General features: G+C 47.3%; 1 protein-coding gene across 2 annotated transcripts in view; it reads right to left on the reverse strand.

Moving 5' to 3' along the window:
- Positions 1-21,619, reverse strand: part of mib1 (E3 ubiquitin-protein ligase mind bomb 1) — a 183,186-nt gene that overhangs the window by 155,792 nt on the left and 5,775 nt on the right. For both annotated transcript variants that reach the window (XM_087352989.1, XM_087352988.1), the window contains exon 10: positions 21,353-21,550. In XM_087352989.1, coding sequence (XP_087209115.1) covers positions 21,353-21,550 — 198 coding nt within the window. The remainder of the gene's footprint in view (positions 1-21,352; positions 21,551-21,619) is intronic.

Genomic DNA, 21,619 nt, shown 5'->3' on the forward strand with positions numbered 1-21,619 from the left:
ATGACGCAGATGACACTGAGTTTCTGATTACCTCTGCAATTCTCTGTTCCACCGCAGAGAGGAATGCGCAAACGTGTGGGTCGCTCCGGATTACGCGCAGCTTTTGTTACACCAGGTGCGACTGAAAGTCGGCAAGAGATTACGATTAGGCTGCAAAGAGTCGCTTCGGCAGTGTAAAGAACAGCCCCCCACGCCGCGAAGACGCTGCTGGTATTGCCCGGAAAACGGGCGCATCCAATAGTATTAGAAATACGACGACGCTAAATAATTTGAGGCGAAAAATATAAGTGGAAAAGGAAAAGGAAAGTCGGAAGAAGAGTAAGAATCGTGTGTGATGATCAATTCGTTGACTTTTTCTACTCTATTTTTATCTCTGCCCCTCTTCCGCGTTATCGGTCGATTCTTGGCTCCAGGTCTTTTTCAGTACAGCTGTACTGGGTACAGGAATAAGAATCGTCACTGCGCCTACTAAATTGCATCCACACAGAGCTTGTGTATCTCCATCGATTCGCAAAACGACGAACAGGAGAGGAGAGGAGAGGAGGGCACACGACGCCTATCTCCCAAATCCTTGAGCACACAACTGAATGTGCATACACACAGTGCAGAAAACATACTCCACCAAACTCACGCAGCTCGGCGCCTCTTAAAATTTTACAGTGGCTCAGCTAGTGAAGAAGTTCATTACGGTGTTCACAAAATCTCGCCACTCACCCTCCCTCGCAGAGAGCCTAGTCCACGTCTAAACACAGCGAAGTTTGCAGCATTAGAGACATGGGTTAGGTTAGCACAGCGACGAATAATACGCCGCGTCTTGTGGCCCCTGTAATCTTCTCTCCTATCCCTTACTTAACTTAGTTCGTGGGTCCCGGGTATCCGCGTCTTCCCTTGGCGCTCTGCGCGGACAAAACGAAACATCGCACGACAACTGAATCGACATCGAATCATGTAATAAATTGGGGGGGGGGGGGGTTTTCGTATCGACATCTTTCTGTACAGAGATCTCAACTCGAAGGATGAATGGATGAATGATGGGGATCGGACAGTTAGGCCCCAAATCGATCTAGAACCCGGCATGTGGATATCAGTTTCTTCAATGTCCTATTCATTCCCTGCTCTTTACGGCAGTTCTGATACGATTACGAAATCATGACTGGGCTGAGGCCACGTTTACGTTTAAACAGCCATCGCCTCTAAGAGAACTGCGAGGCAATGGACACAGGAAACGTCAAATTAATTTTCAAGAACCACATCAACGTATCCACTCACTTAACCATCTAACTATTAAAAACGTTGCACTGTTCCGATTTTAAATGAACGCACGTGTTACCAACAACTTAGCTGCCAGGGTTCTATGGAGCCGACGTTTTCAAGACTGTACACGATAACGGAAAACCCTGAACGGCAGTGAAATCTTAAATCGATTTCCGATCGTTTTGGGTGTGGATGGTCCCATTACAATATCTCCTGACCTTAAGCTCAGCTATTTCCTGTGGATATCCTCAGCTGTGGATTTACAGAATTACTTCATCGTAACGTACAGCTCCTGCTGAAGCGAGTAGATACGGCGAGGTCCGTCCCTCGGCGGGCGGCTTAGTCGAACGGTGGCCACTGCAAACGTTAAAAATCGGCAATCTGCGGTAATATGACATTCAAACCCATACATTACGAAGGGCCCAGACTCAGCTGCAAGGAGCAGACAAGTGACGCACATTTATCAATACAGGTCAGGATAGGATAGGTTGGGTTGGGTTAGCATTAGAACCAATTCGGTTTCGTTGCTCGGGAACTCACAAACGCATTGCGCCAACGTTGAGTGCCCTCAACGCCCGTTTCTGTCCCAAAAAAAGTGAAGTCGGTCGTTCCTGGTAGATCCACAGAGGGCAGAAGTGTGTCGCGACGCGATCCGCATCGACAGAAGACGGGGGCATGCCGTAGCGACACACATTCTGGGGCAGCAAACTACTTTCGGGCCCCCGAACCTTCTGATTAAACACAGAGTTCAACAACGCCGTGAACCAATACCATCGCCGCCTCATCCGGTCAAACGTCGAATCTTCAAGAGTCTGAACACATCAACTGTTGGCTCAGCCCGGCGAAACTGTGCAGCTTTCGTTTGATTAACCATATTTTACAATTAGAAACAAACTGAATTATATTATTACTGGTACAGACACTGAAAGCGACATTGGTTACAAACGAGTAACGACTGGATATGATCAGCTCTAACCCCGTTACACCTCACAAACTTGTAATTAAATTTTTATCATCGCAACTTTCACCTGCAGTACTTTATGGCCGTGTGGCAGATCGGTACGTCTCAATCAGGTTCATTAAGGCCACAAAACAAACTATCTCAATTCAGTGACACTAAAGTAATTATCGGCACCATAATGTTCATTGTAACTGTGTTGCCCCCAAATTAACGCACTGGGGGTGGGGGGGGGCACTGCAATCACGATTTAGGGCCTGACAGGATTTTAACAATCTCAATCAAGATTATTCAGTTTCAGTTACAATTTCATGGGACACGCCCTTACTTCACTTCCGGCCCCAGGAACACGTCCAGACCGTGTTAGCAAAAGTACCATCAGGGTCAAAAGATATCACAGCCGTTCCAGGTCCACGCAATGTGCACGTTTCAGACGTGAGATGGTAAATTAAACATCCAAAACGTAATCTAATCGGTCTGGAAGATGAGCGCACTTTAAAGCTACATGTAACACAGATAACATCCACATCCCCGCTTCTTTTGAGACAGCCATGCTGTCGGTGCAAATACAACACAGGATTCGCCATTAATCACCGCGCCAGTGAAGCAACAGTACGATAACCGATAGCATCCAAGTCGCGCAGCCAGGCTCGAGATTACTTTGAACACGGGCCATTGGATGACCCGCTAAATCATTCCTTCAAGTCTGATTGTGCCAAGCGATAACAAAGCTCATGGGGGGGGGGGGGGGGGGGGGCTTGGCAAAACTTTTCATTCCTCGAGTGGGATCGCTCAGTTCTCCATTACAAATTGCCACTGTCACTTCGACACACACGAAAACTTCTTAACCTAGCGCCGCTGAATTGTGAGTTGCGAGGACGGCAATGAACCATCGGGTTATGCGAACAGCGAGGAATTTCTTGACTACCTGAGTGAGCGTCGGGTTCCAGCGGCGAACGACTCTCTGCTCTACACACATTTATTCTTATAGGCCTTCAGAGTCGGCGCAAGAGTTCTCTAGGCCACAAATGTGCAGCGGACACGCTGAGTGCGATGGAGCGAAGAGAAATTTCCGCATGGACGAACTTATAACGAAAATCAGCTGTGTGTGTGTGCGTGGAGCTAATATCATTGATCTGAATTTCAGATGCAGTATCATTCGGCTGCTGCGAGATAAATTAGTTCCTCTGAGTTTAAATTACTGACACACTGACTATACGTGTCACAACTGCGGCGACTCAAAGCAGGCGACAAGGGTTCGGTGAACCAAGCCAAAAGCAAAGCTTTTCCAAGTTTTTTTAATTCCATCTTCCCTCTGATGCCTTCGCAACGGTGTGATTTAAAAAAGAATAAGAACTAGGAAGACTGAGAACAAAATCCAATAACCATTCCCCGCTGCATTGGCGGCAATGTGCTCATTACTTACGGACGCAAAATTTCAAAGACCCAGATGAAGTGGCTTATGAAATGAACATAAACTCGACACAACATTACATAACTAAGGAAGTTTTATTTTAAAATCTTCAATATTGGGAACATATAACACAACTCCGGCACAGAGGCTTTGAAGTTACGTGCATGACGAACAAGAGTCCACAAAAAAAAAATATATCGCTAATACGAAAGGCCGTACGTGGCTTAAAAAATGACGGAATTTGTACACAGCAGCACACCGTAATTAGTCCAAGTACAGCTGTACGCTTCAGAAAACTGTAGAGTCTAGTTACCAGGAGCAAGAATAGTGAATGGATTCACGCTGCAAAACAGACTATCTCAAAAAAAAAAAACATCTAAATGTACAGTACTGGCCATGCAAACAGAACACCTGTTTCTTGCACATTTGTCCTAAGCGACGCGCACTTTGATCTCCCCCCCCCCCCACTTCCCCGGGCACTGCATTTGCAGGACACGCCAGACATGCTCTTGTGGATGAACGCAACGAAAGCAAAAAGCCCTCCGGGCACAGGGGACCCGGAGGGCGACCGCCCCACCCATCACTTATGTCAAGCATTAATCCCTTGCTGAGAATCAAACTTTCGCCCAATTACAAACAACTAATAGAAAAAAGTGCATATAAAGCGCATTAGTTTAGGTTTCTTCTTTCCCTTTGTTTCAAGGTCTAAAAGGAGGTTTGCGTTCATCAACCAAGAACCTGAAGATCTGATTGTCTGTCGGCCGAACACGACGCCGTTCTGGACGCAGTGTTGAAGAAAAAATGGAACGGCCGTACCACCAACCAGTCGATCCCAGTTCGGCCGGAGTTGATTACGTTGCTACGGCACCACGGCTCGCTCCGCACATCCACAAGCTGAGAGCATAAGCTTACTACATGTGTAAAATCCAGGCATCATGAGATCCATCTCATTTTTTTTACTCCTGTATTTTCCAGATCGACGAGTCGAATGGAGCAGGAAACTGAGTAATTCGTTTGGCTTCATGGCCCCCACTGCACAGTCGGCTCAACGCGCCTCAGAACCCCCGCTCTGCATCGAGAGCACGACAGAATCCAACTCCTTGATTCGGGGGTGCGGGGCACGAACCCACTGTCGCGCGCCTCGCCTCAAGTACCACCTGACCGCCACCGACACCTTACCGCGAGATATCGTGATTGAGATCAGACTTCCGCGGTGGCTGGGCGCACATCCCGCACTTGTGGTCGTCGTCCCCTTGCAGCCCCCCCCCCCCCCCCAGCGCCGACCGATTTTCAATGTCCCTCGTCTTAAACGTCGTCAGAGGAAACAGAATTTCTGTATGCTCTCCTACAACGTAAGAACTTCTGAACCCAGGGACGAACGTTCGTGAAACCTGGTACCATACACCGCCGCCCCTCTCTGTCATATGTAACATCAAATTGGCGGCCATGCGAACTTCTGAAGTGCGAGCGACGACAACTCGACTTAAGAGACGAAAGCCGTGTCTCAGAAACTATCGATAAGAGCCGGTTTTGTTAAGCTTCTGGTGGAAGGAGGAGGCGTACACTATTTTATTAATAAAGAGTAATTTATTACGAAATAAAATTTCGATGAGAAATCGTATAAACACGGTATCATAACACTCAATATCACTTCGTACTTGTGGTCAAAGGCTGTACCACGGTTCCTCATTCGTCAGGATCTTGACAGCAGATTAAAAAAGAAGACCGGAAATAATTTTAATACACACCAGGTGGGATGGAGGGTAATACGGATAATGTCACTAGCCCACTGCATCACGACTGCGTTACTGTCAGCTTCTCTGCTTTGAATTATGAGCATTAAACCCTGCACTGCACCTTCAGAGGCCTGTGACCACACAAAGCAGTTAGCGAGTGTGTGTGTGTGTGTTGTTAGCCTGGAGGGATGGGGACGAGATTAAAAGCCAGTGGTTGGTAACCTTCCTCGGAAATGGCGGACACCTGGCAGGCTGATGAGAGGCAAATCTCCGCGTCCCACATCATCGTGTGGAGGATTAGCGCCGACATATTTCGTTTTGAGACGCGAAACTGGAGAAGGCGTGGTTTATGCTGTGTCGACGCTGGTTTTATCAGCACTTTGAAACTGAGGCGGCCATTCCGTCTCGAGGGAACCACTCACTCACACACAATCAGAGATGATCATCTCCAAAAACTTTCGCAAGAAATGCGTCACATAAGAAACGTTTCTTGAAGACGTGATAAATAAAACGTAAAATTTGTTAGGGAAACAAGCGGAAACAACAATAAAATATACCAAAATTAACGACGCAGACCAAGCGTTCCGTTACCCGCGTGTAACTGGCAGCCACCTGTCAGCTGAATCCTGTCCAGAGAATCACTTCGCCGGACAGCTGCTCGTTAAAACAACAGAAACGGAGATTATTCGGCTGTTTTCTTCCTTTTTCCACCACCGACAACAAAAAAGACAAAGTTAATCCTCTCACCGTCTGGCTACGAAACCTCAACTCTTTCCTGGAAGCTGACAGTCGCTCAGTTAGTCATTCCCGGTGGCAGAAAGGTCAAACGCAGTCCGCCAATGGACAGTATCCCCAGAAACTGAATCCAGTTCGCATTCTACTTCCTTAATATTCGCCTTAACACTGTCTCCCATCTGTGCACGTTTGTCCCAAAATGATCCCCCCGCCTTTTAAACCTCTCCGACTAAAGTTGCTTGTGCGTGTATCGTGGAGCAATGAGTTCTACATGCACCGCCCATCCTCTTTGATTCGAAATTTATAAGGGCGCATCCCCCCGCTTTGCCCTCCCTCACCCGCTGTTAATCAAGTTCAAAACAGCACTCCACTTCAGGTAAGTCACCCCTAAATCCGAGCTGTTTAATGGCGACTCTCGAGGACGCCGACAGTGACCCGTATCCACAGAACAAAACCCAACGCAGGTTTCGCTCAATCACAACAACTGTCTTCTGAAATTAACAACACGTAAAAACACTGACGCGACATGTGCCATTAATGCGCGCGTAAGAGAGGCCAGCCGATCCTACAGCGAAGACGGAAGCTTCTCTCAGCCAGTTCTGGCTCGATTAGAACACAGAGCGGGAAGTGCCTTGTTTGCTCGCGAGATAAGCAGCGGTGTTATCCCACGATCGCAAATTATTCTCTTGAAACCGCGAACGCCGCCCTGACAGAACTCCTCAAAGAACTTCCCTTCGTAAGCGATAGTCCGTAATAACTGGACTCAAAACAAAATTTGGTAAAGCAAGCCTTACACTGTTTCGAAATGGGCAATAAAAAATACTGCAGCGCATTTCAGAACGCACCTTCACCGACTGAGGGACCGGACTCAGTGACGGCGAAATAGTTGCACCCTGTAACACCGACGTGTGCATTTCTGACCTAATGCCAAAAAAGGCATTAATGGCGATCAGTGTAATTAATTGCACGCAAATAATATAACAGACGTTCGCATCACTAGGGCCTTGAAGGAAGCCGTCCGTAGCCTACATCAAACATGAAGATAGACAAAACCCTTTTCACGTTTCTCTGATCTAGCCGGCTTGCAGACGTGGACTTGCGGCCTTCTTGCTTTGCAGATCGTAGAAAGGCCCACAAGAATCTTGAAAGACGTGCGGCCGTTTCGACGGCTCTTCGCTGTTTGCTCGCCGGATATCAACCAAACTTCTGCCCCAATCACATCAACAATGGGCGAGAACCATGTCTTATAAAGCGAGCAACCCCGTCCTAAAACACTTCCATATACAGAAGCTCAGCATTCAATGCTGCTAAGGGGTGGATAACCCCTTTCCCCCGACCCGGATCTCAAAAACTTTACTGCTGCGTCGTTCTGACAGGCCCGTATCACCCCACCCCCTCCTATGACGTACAGGGTGCCTTCGAAACTTTGTTCTGCCCACCGCAGTAATTAGAACAAGGGCATTATAAAGAAACAGGGATTTGTCAATCCTGCTTCGTCTTCGGGGTGTCTCGAGTTCAAATTCTGACACCGGCTATCCTGATTGGGGTTCTCGTGGTTTTCCTCAGTCTTTGCAAGCCGGGATAGTTCCTTACATGAGGCCATGACAGCTTCCCTCAACACCCTTTCCATTTCAATCGTCTAACCACGTGACACTTGACGTCTCGTTAACTAAACCACAATTCCTACAGACGTCAACGAACGTATTTAGCTTCTCAAGCTTCAGAAGTAATCTAGTGCCACGCTGCAAAATCATTTAGCATTTCGAGATTGTAACAGCCCGCACACCGTAATGACTTGGTCCCAGGGACGTCGTTTGTGAAAACATAAGACTGCCGGATAAGTAAAAGTATGGAGAATTTAATCCCTGCGTCACGTCGAGCATTCAAATCCCTGAAAATGGAGGCGGTAATCACCTCTGAAACGTCGACAAATTCCCATCAGACTGCACAGGACAATGTCCCAGACGAGTCGCCGCCGTGGGAACCTGAAGATCTTACGAAGACCTTCTCATTTTGCGTCCGTACTTCGAGCAAACTGCGCCTGCGTAACACCAGGACACAATCCTTCGCCTGTGTCTCAAAATTTTGATCTAGTCCTCACGTTAAAATAGCATACTGATGTTCCAAGTTAACAGATAACTTCAATCTCGCACGCCACGCAATTAGTGCTTACATACGGCCGGACGCTGCGATACAGGTCGCCGTGATCTGTCGGCAACTTCTCCGGCACACATGTTTCGCAGGTAGTATACACATATCGTTACAGGCGCACGTGGTACAGATACGCTGCCCGACAAGCCACGGTGATTGTGCGAGCAGCTGAAAGGACGATATCACGTGATCGTGAACAAATTTAGGCTATCAGAACCCGGAGATGACGCAAAGGGGTTGAGGAGAACTTGGTGAGACCCCGGTTTCGACATCGTTCTGTACGTTGAGCTAAGTCGGCTGAACGAGCGTAGCACGTCGTAAGAAGCAGCTTCTCGTGTTTTACTGCTCATTTCTGGGAGGCATGAGTAGCCTCGTAAAAATATAGAAATGGCGCTGACAAGTGACAGGTCGGGCCCACATCAGTGGAACAGTCGCATGTCGTATAAAATTGGCCCTAAACAAACAGCACGGCCAAACACACGACACATTCGAAGAACACTCCACATGTGGCAGAAGATGATTTACCTTTCATTCTGCACAAAGCAAGAAGTCTTTTAATCGTAAATTCGTCGAATGATAAAATATACGAAATTATCAACCACCCGGTAAAGAACTCGCTACTTATGGAATGCGGACGTGTTAAAGAAAGGGCTGTAACACTCCTGTCCAAAAAACAATCCGCGTCGAAAGACCAGAAACACCACCGGCCGATCTGTAAAACACACGACCAGTCCAACAGCGAAGGACGCATGTCGCACATGGAACACGACGGAAACAAAACGCATTCTCCTTCCGACGAAACCGCATGTAAAACAAACCAAAAAGCTTTCTTCTAGCATCAGAGACGAGGACCCGAAATCGGAAAAAGAAGCTCTATGCTCCTCTTGAAAATTGAACAGCCCAGGATCATCCTGTTCTGTGACGCACTAATTAACGATAATTAATCACGCTGATAAATTATTCAAACAGCCACATGACAGAGCCACGTGGCGAGTCGAGCTACAGAAACGTTCTATCCAGACAATTCGAGGCCACCCGAACAGTTGAACGTCTGGTTCAGCACCAACGACACTTTTTCGCCACGTCAGGCAAAATTAATAAACTTTGTTCTAGGATAAGCGACGATCTTCCACTTTTTGTGACTCCACCTACGGAATCTGCACAAAATTATCCCAAAACAAAAAAAAAATTTCAAAAGCCGATTATCACGACAAGCTGAAACTTTCGGGATCCAATTTCTTCAACTTTCAATTACTCTGCTCTACGGGATTACGTTTGTATTAGGTAATATTGTTTTTGCAGAATTAAAGGAAGAAATCAATTTTAAAATGTCGCATCCCGAGCCGGATACTATTTCGTCTTCTCGCAGTATCCTCGAAGATGCTCAGAGGACACGAAACACTCGTACCCACAGCAACATAATTGAGGAAACAGCTGGCCGAATCTGACAAGGGACCTCAATTCAAAGCTGAAAACGAGAAACTAGACCAAGGACGTACAAGAAAGTGTGAGACGCTGAGGGAACAGAAAATTGTTTAGGGGACAACGCTCGTGGAACAAAAACGAACCTCCGACAAATGAGTGTCGTTCAGTCACACTGGATCGCTTCTCTGCCCTTTACGTTGGTTCCTTCCTGTAGCACGAAGCCGCACGCCTTCCAAAACGACAGCTCACGCCCGTAAGTGCCTTCCGGACAAAAACACAGCCGCCCCTCATTTATCGTCGTGAATGCGGGTTCCAGTTGCACTCGGCGCGGTTATTGCATTCTTAACAAACTGTACAGTGACGAAACACGAGGCCGGGGTCTGCCCGAATTGCCAAGCACTTAGAGCGATCGCGGTTTCTTTAACCTGTGTCTGACAAATACCGCAAATCGCATGAAACACAAGTCGATGAATCAGCTACTGAGGCTGCAACGCAGACATTTACGTTCATCTAGAACAAAACGCGCCTATGTCACTACTTATTCTTTACAAGTACCTGAACCGCTATTGGTTATCGACAAAGGCACACGTCAGACACCCTCTCACCGACACAGGGAACAATTCCACGCGTAAGGCGAACAGACAGAAGAAGATATATAGCACAACGTTGCTCTTAGCATGATGCAAAAATGGACCGAGGCAAGGCAGTTCAAGGAAACGTGTCGAAAAGGTCATGGGTGATATATGTACACTCCACGCGCACAGGCGAGGTCGAACTCGGGTCAGAAGGATAGCGTGACCACGGGGCGGCGCATGTTAACAGGCACAGAACCCGGATATCTTCACACGTAAACTCTGAGCTGAAAAAACCAAGCCCGGACTCAATCAACTCGCGTTCTGCGTTTCTGCTTGAATCCTGTGTCCGACAGGAGGCAGCAGCCTGAAGCACGTCCACGGCTCTGCGGGTCACTGCCATTAAGAAGCTGAGATTCGACGTTATAAAGTCTGACCGGATATTACAATTTTATTGAAACTGTCCGTGTCTGCCCTTAGCCATCCTGAGAAGCAACGGTGCCATAATTTCTTATTCTGCTTAGTTGCTGTTGTCGGAGGGGAAAACGCAGAAGTTGCGAAAGACAAGACGGAAGTCGGCCACAGAACAATTAGAATTTGCCTCGGGCGACTGATAGAAACCACGTAAAGTCTCAACAGAGTTAGTCCAGCTCCCACAACAGAACTCTCCGACAAGAAACCGCACTGACCTGCGTCGGTGTCATTGAGCCTGCAAACAAAAGCTTCGCTGCCCGCCACTGAGCCCGAGAGCCAGCAGGAGCCAATCCACACCCTCCTCCATCTATCTATCCATCAATGGCGGATCAAGGCCCTGCAGCTGGTCCAGAATGTTTCACGTTGGGGGCTGGGGGGGGGGGGGGGGGGCAATATGTCAACTCAGTTCGCAGCAGAAAGGTTCCGACCCCACACGGGCGCCTCTCCACAAGAAGGTCTGCAATATTTCCTGCAAGCTGACACAGCATCAGCATTCAACAGTCCTATAAGAAGACTGGGTGGAAAACCCAGCAGTGGCGGATAAGCCAAGAGAGCGTTACCGAGCACCGCCACTGAGGCCAAGGGGCTGCACTGCATGTCGTGACACGTGTCTCGCATATGCGTCCATGGCCGTCATGTTAACAAAAACCTGACTCTGCCTCACTTCTAATCGTAGCGCCCAAGCACTATCAGGAAGTCGCAGCCCGTGAAAGTAATATTTAAGAATCGATTCCGTACCGCGAAGAAAACACGACACTTCACCATTACAAAGATCGATTGGTTAACGCTGTTTAAGGAAATAATCGCTGTTTACAGTGAGAGTCATACGAAACACACGAATAAAAATTAAGAGTCAGGTGGGTAATGCAGTTAGTTGCCTCTCGGCTGGCAAGGATTAAAGTAGCAAAATGTAAATCCCCGCTGACAGCCGGGATCACGTTTGAAGATCCCTGGGCACAGGGTCTTGTTTTACTGTGACCTCAGAAAGTGAGGTAAATAAATGAAATATTTACATAGTCTGTAGGTGTGTGTATTTATGTACGCTCACTTCTTCCTACTCCGTTTAAAAGAACTGCGATTTCAAGTGCGGGGAATTTGATTTTCCACTCTCGTGGTACGGCCCCATTCAAATATAATACTGCAACTCACGGTGGATCATTAACAAACACGATTTAACGTTCTAACATAAATCTGACTCCTGTCAGGCGACGACCAGTAGCTAACGAGGCTGGACAGACAGACAGACAGAGACTGTGGAGACACCGTGATCAAAGCGGGGCGAGAAAAAAGAACTGCAGACCGCAAGTAAGACAGACAGACAGACAGACGGAGAGACAATAGCCACGGAAAAGTTCAATATTAGGAAAAGAATTCTGACGAAGAAGCGCGAAGAATGGGTAAAGCTGATAAGACAGTAATAAATCTTCAACGTCCAATAGTGTATACAGAGAACGGAAAAAGATTAAAGGAAGTAAATTGCCTCACACATTAAAAATGAAATTAGCCGCGGCGATAATGTGATATCGTCACTGAACGAGCAACCCCTGTGCAGCCGGCCACCCTTCTCGCACAATTATCGCCACATTTAAAGTTTTCGCAGACCAAGAACGCACACGAGTCGTGGGGCCCCGCAATCACGTAGGGTGTGCGCCATCTCAAAATTATTCGACACCAGGCAAGTAAATCGGGGTTCGAGACCCGGTCGATTCATGTGAGAAATGCTGAGGTCAAGCGTACACTGGGTTTACTTCAACGAAGTCATTACCGCTTACGAAGGGCTAAATGACTTTTACAAAGCATGACAGGTGAGCTCCAAACGTCCACAGTAAACATCAGGTTAGACAAAGAGAACGACAATTTTATTCCGTAGTCAAACTTCGCGAATTTAGGGAATGTTTCCAATTACAGCGTCACGAGTTTGAAAACGGCTATGAAATGAAAATCGTGAAAGGAATTACGTACGGAGGCGGGGGCAGAAGGGAGCCCTTTTAACGACAAAGAACGGGTCACCGCACGTTACACGGCCCTCCAGACCCACGAGCGTCCGCGAACGGCAAAAATGACTTAAGGTACGTACGGGCAGAGGCCACCGGAGGGTACGTATCACACAGCAGACGGCGCCTTCCGCAAACACGAGGATGTTAGTCCACATCTGCACTGCCACCGTGGCTTTTAAGCGTAACACCACCTACACATCTGAGCTAACAAGTATGAGGCGACCTTCCGTAACATCACGTTCATACGACGTCGCCTGGTACTGATGCTACTACAAGGCCCGAATCAGTTAAGAACACGTGGCAAGCTCACACGTGCAGAAATTCAATATAAATTTCGTGGTGTAATTCCTAGGCTTAAGGACTGTCCGGATGTCACATATTTTAAACTGTAATACCGAGGTGGGAGGTACCAGACAACTCGAGACATTTTTCTCTCAGGTCTTGTTCGGTCAGCTCTTCAAAGGAAACAAACTACGATGTGTTCACCGTTCACCCCGCCCCTCCTTAGAGTCAATCTGTCATCTCAACACTGACACTCCCTTCGTAAGCCTCACGGCAATCGGACGAAATGAACGACAAAACGCAAAATATAGCAAACTTTCCCACAACAGACACAAATTACGAAATTACCGGGCATGTTCCGGTGCCTACAGTGACCTCAGCGCCGCCTCATTCAGGTGCCCGATCGCGCCGGCTGCCAAGAACATGAGACCGACGTACCGTGAGGGCCTGCTCGTTCGTGCCGGCAAAGATGAGCTCGCAGCGAATTATTTTTAATTGTGGACTGTCATGACGACTCGGCGGGACGACTCGGCGGCTAAGAACACTCCCACCCGAAACACATTTATTACTGCGTGCGGTCAGTCCTTTCCTGAGGCCAAAAGTTCCGCGTGAACAGGGAACAAGACTTACTCCTCCCACCCCACTTCAACGCAGACTTACAATTCGGAAGAGTAGGTTAACATTTCGATTAGAATAGCAGTAACGCAAACTTGCGCTGACACAAAGAAACGCGGATGCACAGAGATAACAACATTTGAGACGAGATCATTGCCTAACGAACTGATGTTTTGTTAAATAATATTTTATCCACGATGGCTAGTCGAATCGACCGGTGGCGAACGGCGATCGATTAAAATACAGGATGAAGGCGTAGGCCACATGAGCGGGGGAGGGGAATACGTATTACAACAGGCAGAGATGATGTCAAAATTCTTCTACACTAAAAGTGCAGTAAGCCTATTTCCCAAACACCGCAGATCCAGAAATGAAATTTGTCGATTTTAAACGTGGCATATTATTAATGTCGCAAGAAATCACTTCAGAGACAGACGAGGTGTTGCCACCGCAGTCGAGTCGCTTAGAAAATGCAGTAACCAGCCACATAAATCGTACTGCATCGTCTCGACACCTTGAAGTAGAAAAGAAGTTGAAGATAATTTGCTGTAACAACGGATCCACCCTTCTATAGCCCAATTTACGTGCTTTAAGGGTTTGTTTTATAGTGCAAAGTTCATAAACTCCCGAGTCTTGTATAAGTAATAACTGAATCTCATAAACATCTTGTCGGCGTTCGGGCGAAGACCCGGGCTGCGATAATTAAAACACTTTGCGTCATCAGCTGAGATCCGGCTGCAGCTACATCCGACAGATTTGAATATCGAGCAACTCCCCTGCGAGGTGGATGGCAGAAACGAAGTCGACTCAAGAGTGGAACAACTGTCGGCAGGCATTCGACTGGAGTACACTAAATTACAAGTTGGATACTCTCTTCTCTTCAGGCTTTCCGACCAAAATTCCGTACGCATTTCTTGTCTCCAATTCGTGCTACACGACCCAGCAGGGCCATCCATAGGCAGCCGCGTAGAAGCCCGCGCATCTACGTCATAAAATCAATTAGAAGGGAAAAAAATAACGAACGGAATTGAAAAGAAATGACCAGAACGCTGAATGGTTCCACAAAATGTCAAGGCCCCTAACAGGGCGATCTGCCCCGCGATCTTCCGATGAAGCCTTCGTTTTTTAATTAACAATACGAGAGTAGAACAGGTATGAAAATTTATAACTGCGCACCCCGATTTACGAGAATTCTAGTAACTAAATAAATGAACACGGAACCAAGCATTTGAGTAGGGAAAAGTAAGTTTCCGAAGAGAATTTTTGTTTTAAATGGCCATTAGCGTCGCCAGTTGGTTTCATTGACGTCATCATATCAAGAAGAGTGAAATTGGCGGGGCATGTAGCAAGCACAAGTTGGATCACAAGCGACACGTTTCGTGCTGCTAAGGGCTTCTACAAGGAGCAGCTACTGCACCTTTAATTAAATAATTATTGCTATACTCTTCATTATTTTCTTCACTACTTACTTGAAGCTGAGTCCTTGCTCAATTGGTTGCATCACAGCCTTTATGAACCAGCATTGCGAACACATCGCATGAATCAATCAGCAGACGAGAGGAAGTCAGCGCGAAATGTTTCCTGTCGACAACCGCGACGGGCTTTATAATCGGCCCAGACGCGTGACAAGACTGTACAAGCGATAAATCTCGAAGCAGCTAGCTGAAAACCTCAACGTCAAATACGACGCCTCTCAACAAAATAAATCAGTCAATTAAAATAATCCGCGTTCCCGGTCCAATTAGCACTGAGGAGGTCCTTGCAGATTAAACTGAATCCGCTGTCAGGACGATGCACTTGAATCGTTCTGATACTGTGCCGTGAACAAGCAGCGGGGCCTCGCGTCTGATTTACAGGAGGAGGGAGAAGAATAAGAAGGAGCCAAGACGCCATTGCGCGTTCATAAATCCTCGTGCCGACAACAAGAAGCGAGCAGTAACGTAAAACTACGAGTGCTTATGACATCACTTCATGGAAGCAACAATGACGTACGGGGCACACGGTCTTAGAATTAAATGTACCCCAGGAACAAGAAGGGTTCCAGCGGGAGGCTGCGAGGCGCGGTGTCTGGTGCGTACGGACACATTCCTGAATTCTGTTTACAGGTCTTGTAAACTTTGCGTATTGATTAACAACTCGCGGCTCTGTCTTCCGTCTACAGCATGCCGCGGCGATCGAGAGCAGCCGTCGCCTCGCCTTCAGGATGACGCGTGCCAGAGAGACGAAGCTCTCTTGACTGACGGTAGTCCAGGCACGTGACCACCGCGGGCCTTGGGTATTTCTGCCTCTCAGCTTCTCTTCCGAAGTGCATCTCCGGGCCCTTGCACTGTCCCGAGGCGGACGAACTGCTGAACGCGCGGTGGTCTACCGGGCACAAGGGAGCAAAACTACAACCGGGGGATTTCTGGTTCTCAAGATCGGAAGTGTGGAAAGTGTCTTCTCCTTGTCAAAATCTGGTTTAAAAAACTCGTAAGTTAAAAGTAAAAAAAAATCGTCTAGGCCCTTCAATACAGAACATTCAAAATCGGTCGACAAAAAATTTCAGCCAAAGAACCCAGGAGACAGCCAACTTCATACTCACCGCCGCGACAACAAAATTCACCCCAGGTCTACTACGCCGTGTTTGTTCAAAATCTGGCAATCAGTTTGGGCCCTGACACGCGGACGCGAAAGAAATAGGTGATATTCCAATTCCCTTCTAGAAATTCACCTACCAGCTGTTCTTGGCGACGGCCTGACGAGCTATAACTTACATGAAGGCATCACGAGAGCCTTGAGCTAGAGGAGACGCGGTTACGTCGCTGTTGAGCGGAGACAAGAACCTGAACCAAACAGGCAGCAGAGGCGGTGGTGAAACGTCGCGCCTCACCCCCTTTCTCGCGGTGGAGCGTCTAATTTACGAGGCCCGTTACTTTTCACGTGAAAGCGTCGTTCAAATATCGGCAAACCCCGCGTTCTGCCACGCGCATTCTATTCAACCCAACACAAGGGCCGCTTTACCACACCAGGATAATATTAAAAGATACGCAAACTGCAGTTCTGGGCTTAGCTAAAACGACGTTAGGTTGGGTTAGAGGTGCTGGAGTCGAGCGGGTGATGTAAGATCTGAGGTTCTCACGGCTTTGAAAACGTCGATGCTCGTCTTCCGGGTTGCATTTTGCCGTGTCGTTACTGGCAGTCGACCCCTAGCACCGAGTGGGGGCCGGAGAGTCATAGCTGTCACTTGTTTACGTTTTATGCTTTTAATTACAGAACTATACAACCGGGATAGTTCCTCCACGTTTATTTAATCATTACAACTGCAACACTGAACCCCCTCCGCCTGCCGCGTTACTTAACCGCAATGGCGCTCGTTTTCCTGCGAATATCCGTATTTATTTCGATTCCCGCCGTCCTCCTGACCTCAATAAACCATTCGCGTGGCCTACATGAATATTCTAATGCCATCTGTTTCGTCGCATTTTTCCACAACCAAAGGCGAATGAAAAATATTGCAGCTGAACATATTAGAACGCACGTGCATAGGAAAAGGAGAGAAACAAAAAGTAACGGAGAAGTGGGAGTGGAATACGGATGAAATACTGGCTGCACAGTGGAAGAGGGGGGGGGGGGGTGAAGAGAGAGAGAGAGAGAGAGAGAGATTGAGACGGAAATAAACGGATCCGTTTAGAATGCACGTCGAAAAATATTGAAAGGAACATGGCACGTAGAGTCGACGGGGTGGAATTGTTTTGCAGTCAGCCTACGTGCCTGTCCGTTCGGGGCTAAAGAAACGTCCGGCCGCCAACACAGCAGACAGGGTTAGCGTTAACGCCGTCCCAAAAAAAGGCAAATGTCATTCTCCCGTGCTCAATTATGGTCCACGCACCTCAACCTGACTCAGCAGCTTCATGCTCCGGCCACTTTACACAAGAAGAATTCCCACGTCCCAATTGACAGTAAGCCGGTTGAGTCCCAGACGTAACAGCGAAGTGAGATAAAAATAAACACACGTATATCGCAAAGATTCCGGAGCTTTCACCATAATTTCATCCGTCTAAATCGAGGGGATTCCCGACTGGGGATTCCCCCGTCACTCACGAACGCAGTAACGCGCGGAGGTCTTCCCGTAAAATGTCACCGAAAGGTGGAATGCCATCTGCACGTTTTAGTAAAATCCGTCAACGTAAAAACTTCGTGAAATTCCGTTCAGCGAGTTCCGAGCTTCGAAGAGCGGAGGGGAAAACAGAATCATTTTGCTTGTTGCAAATCGTGGAGGTACGCGCATGCGTGCGAGTGTCACTACGGTGACCTACCCAAGATATGGAACGCATTAATTACGTGGAATCACGTCGATTCCTTTAACAGCAAATGACAGGCTGTAACAAATGAACGGCAGTAGCTACTGTAATCTAAACGCTGGCAATAAATTTCAAAAACAAATCTTGAAACGAATGAGAGACAAGACCGGCCTAATAACCTTTGCTGTGACATATTATCTCAGGTCAAACAAAGCACATACATTTTTAGAATGTTTTTGTTGGCAGCTGATAATCAAGTCGCTTTAATTCCACTGCCCAACTGCAGCTGCCGGTTGGTGAACAACAGCTGATTTTGACGTACGGCGAGTGTTTCATTTCAACTCACAAAAACTAATTTTAAAAAGGCGAAGGATTTTTATCGCGTTCATAATTCAACATCTCTAAAACACGAGTCACTTAATGAAGGCTAAAGTCATTGCATTGCTGCAAGGCTTACGCGGGGTAAACATTATATTATTTAATGACGTTATATCACGTTAAGGCGAGAGGAGGCCTGATGGCTGCGCTGGAAACCTGGCAGAAGCAATGTTGCTTCATTTACAAATTAAGATTAAAAAAGAATATATAACGTAAATGGTAAATAAATATTATCTAGGGCATTTACCATCACGAAGAAAAATATTATTTATTCTAAATATGACATTTGTGGGTGCTGCATTATTTATGACTGTTCGAACGGACTCTGTTAAATGCGTGAAGTTTTGTCTTTCTGCAGTATTCTGAGCGAAAACACAGAAAAGAAGTTCACAGTGAGGACCAGTTTCACTTCACGACTGTGACATTAACAAAACATTTTCTGTTGTTTAAACATTCCTTCACATTCAAAAGACAAAGGCACATTGACACACACCGACGCTAGCCTCGCAAGAAGAGATGTTCAAATCTCGCGCTTGCTCCTTTAGTGTACACCGAGTATCAGTGCGATCCAATTTTTTTAATAGCCGGAGTAAGTTGGAGGGCTGGGGGAAGCTGATTACGACTGGCACATGAGAACGTGGACGAGGGAGAACCTCGAAACACGACGCTGCTCTGATTTCGCCCAATATGATCTCCAACACTGGACACAGACCAACGAGGCGCCATCAAGGTTACCGACCGTCGCACTCACACACTCAGCCTCTTCAGCGCGGTTACAATGGGGCGGTACAGTCCATGTCGGCCGATTCCTGCTAATCAGCGTCGGCTGCTAACGACCGACGTCGATCCCCTCCCATCCCCATCGGCGCTCAATCGAGTGAGGGTGGGAAGTTCAATAACTGTTGAGGCGATGAACAAATTGAATATGGGCCAAGCTGCCTAAATCCTCAACACTTAACACTCGATAACAGAAAGGGAGAAAGAACAGTCGATAACTGGCGCTCAGAGCCGAGCAACACGGCGGTCGCCACGGCCAGAATGAGACCGGGCCGCCCACGCCGCGAAGATTTTAAATCATTTCCAAATACTTCCTTCACAAGACAAATTTTCAAAGTGGACTGTCTTTACGTCAGTACGTCTGTTCCAAACGCGGCCAATTTGTGTCAACCGCGTGCAAGCTTCGAGAAAGAACCGGCATGAAACAATTTCTTCCCTAAAAGCAGTTTGACGCCGTTAATATTTTTAGATTCAACCAGAACTCGCTGAGCGCAGTAAATTCACACACTTCCTTCTTATTTCAACAAACTTTACTAGAAAGATCTACATCAGTGAGTGCACGGACACGCAAAATGGTGTCTTGCGTCTGATACTGCTCCTGGTTTAAATAATCGCAATTTATGCCGCTACTGTCTGCTGCAGCTTTGTAACTGCTCTGTTGGAGAAGTTTCTTAATCTCTCGCGCTTGTTTGGATCTAAGGGTGTGAGTTCAACTTCCAAAGTTTCGTAGAAAAGAGACATTAAGTTGGGATTGAACAGGGAAATGCAGTGGGGCAAACTGAGAGAAACAAACATTACCCACTGGGAGGGAGGGAGAACACGACTTCCAAACGCAACAACATCCCGTATTAGTCGGCGTTTGAATTCAGAGCATTCGGCTCCATTTAACTTTCGGACTGCCAACAGCGCTCCGCTTCCTACGACTTGTATTTCGCCGTGTCCTGAATAGCTGCTTGACTGCGATAACATTCAGAAGGCGCGACAGACACCGCGTGGAATCACGACAGCCGAGGACCGCAAAAACACGGTTCGAGAAAAATACAATACACCTGCTTGGGGCAGAATTGTTCGGAAAAGGTGAACGTAGAAGCCACTAAACCAAATTATAGCTTCAGCATATTCAGGCTTGCAAGCAGACGTACGTGAAGCCAAAATACTTACGACAGAGAGCGGACAACTAAAAAATCTCAGGTTTTACGTTTTTACTGTAAATGCATAAAGTGCAGTATTTCAGACGACTAATATGAAGCTATTCACTCCTGACGATGGAAACAGCAAGGACTTCTAAAATTTCAGTAAACTCATACCAGAGAACATGGCGCTACAACCCAGAAGACAGCCATCTTCATGTTAAGTTTCACTCCCTAATACATTTTCGCAGCGCAGAGGAAAACTGTCTGAATGATGGCCAGGATCATCCAGTCAGCTCTCGCTAAAGCCTGCCAGAGATGCAGATTAAGCCTGCAGTGATACGAGTGCGGTCGTACCGACAAGAAACATGAAATCCCGGCTCAGCCACGCTGTCACGCTCTATTAGCTCCAGCCGGGTTCATCGGCTCTTTTTGTGTGTGTCCGCAATCAATAGCGATGCACCGCGACCAATCTCTTCACAAGAACGGAAACATTCGTTTTAACTTTGCCTTACGAACTAAAAATCTACATTCATATAAGCCACTTCCGCTCCTCAACAGACTGCGTGGAGCTTCACCTCCACGCAATAAGCTTCGTAAGTCACAAAATACTTATTTCCATTTCCACAATTTTGTCAGAAAATAAATATGATCATCAAATTTTGACTGGAGATGAAACACAGGTCATCAGAAGATTTCAATTCTGCGAAGACTGAGCGTGCTGTCAGGAGCACTCGAACTCTGCTTGCTTATTTGCGATTTATGTGACGACGCTGTCCGCAGCTCAGACTACACCCGGTCAAATGGTATGACGGTCGCCAAACAATAAATTGGAAGGAAGAACGTGTCGTCCCGGCATCTATTAGAAGGGACCGAGAAAAACCCAAAAAAAACTCGGTCACACTAGAGGTCTCCACACTGAGATTTGAATCCAGGACCTCCCAAATGTGAAGCAAAAGCCGCTCTAAAACACGGTATTTTAAATGTTCGGAAGTACGGCCACGTGAACTAGACAACGTTTCTATTCATTTTCACGAGCATCATCACTCATACCACACACAAATCACGAATCTCCTCGTGAGACTGTTCTTTGTTTCAGGATCTAGCCCTAAAATTACCACAATTCAAGCGCAAACAGAATGGCTGCCACACGTCAATACGACGCTCTCCCTACCTGCAGGCTGGGATGGCATCCGAGTTCCAGAAGAGTTTTCACGACACCGACATGTCCCTTGTTGACGGCGATGTGGAGGGCGGTCTGACGACGCTTGTTGCGAGCGTTCAGATCCGCGCCCGCGTGCGCCAACAGTTCCATCACGCCCGGTTCATCGCCAAATGCCGCGTGATGCGCCGCGCGGTCTCCATCTTTGTCCTGCGCCAAAATAAGGTCACGATAAATTGTTGGTTGCGCAACTAAGCTCAGGCACAGGCACAGGCGGGC

The sequence above is a fragment of the Zootermopsis nevadensis genome, unplaced genomic scaffold (assembly GCF_977971745.1).
Source record: "Zootermopsis nevadensis isolate Lab colony 2312 unplaced genomic scaffold, Znev_1.0 Znev_ptg000021l, whole genome shotgun sequence".
Classification (NCBI taxonomy): Eukaryota; Metazoa; Arthropoda; class Insecta; order Blattodea; family Termopsidae; genus Zootermopsis; species Zootermopsis nevadensis.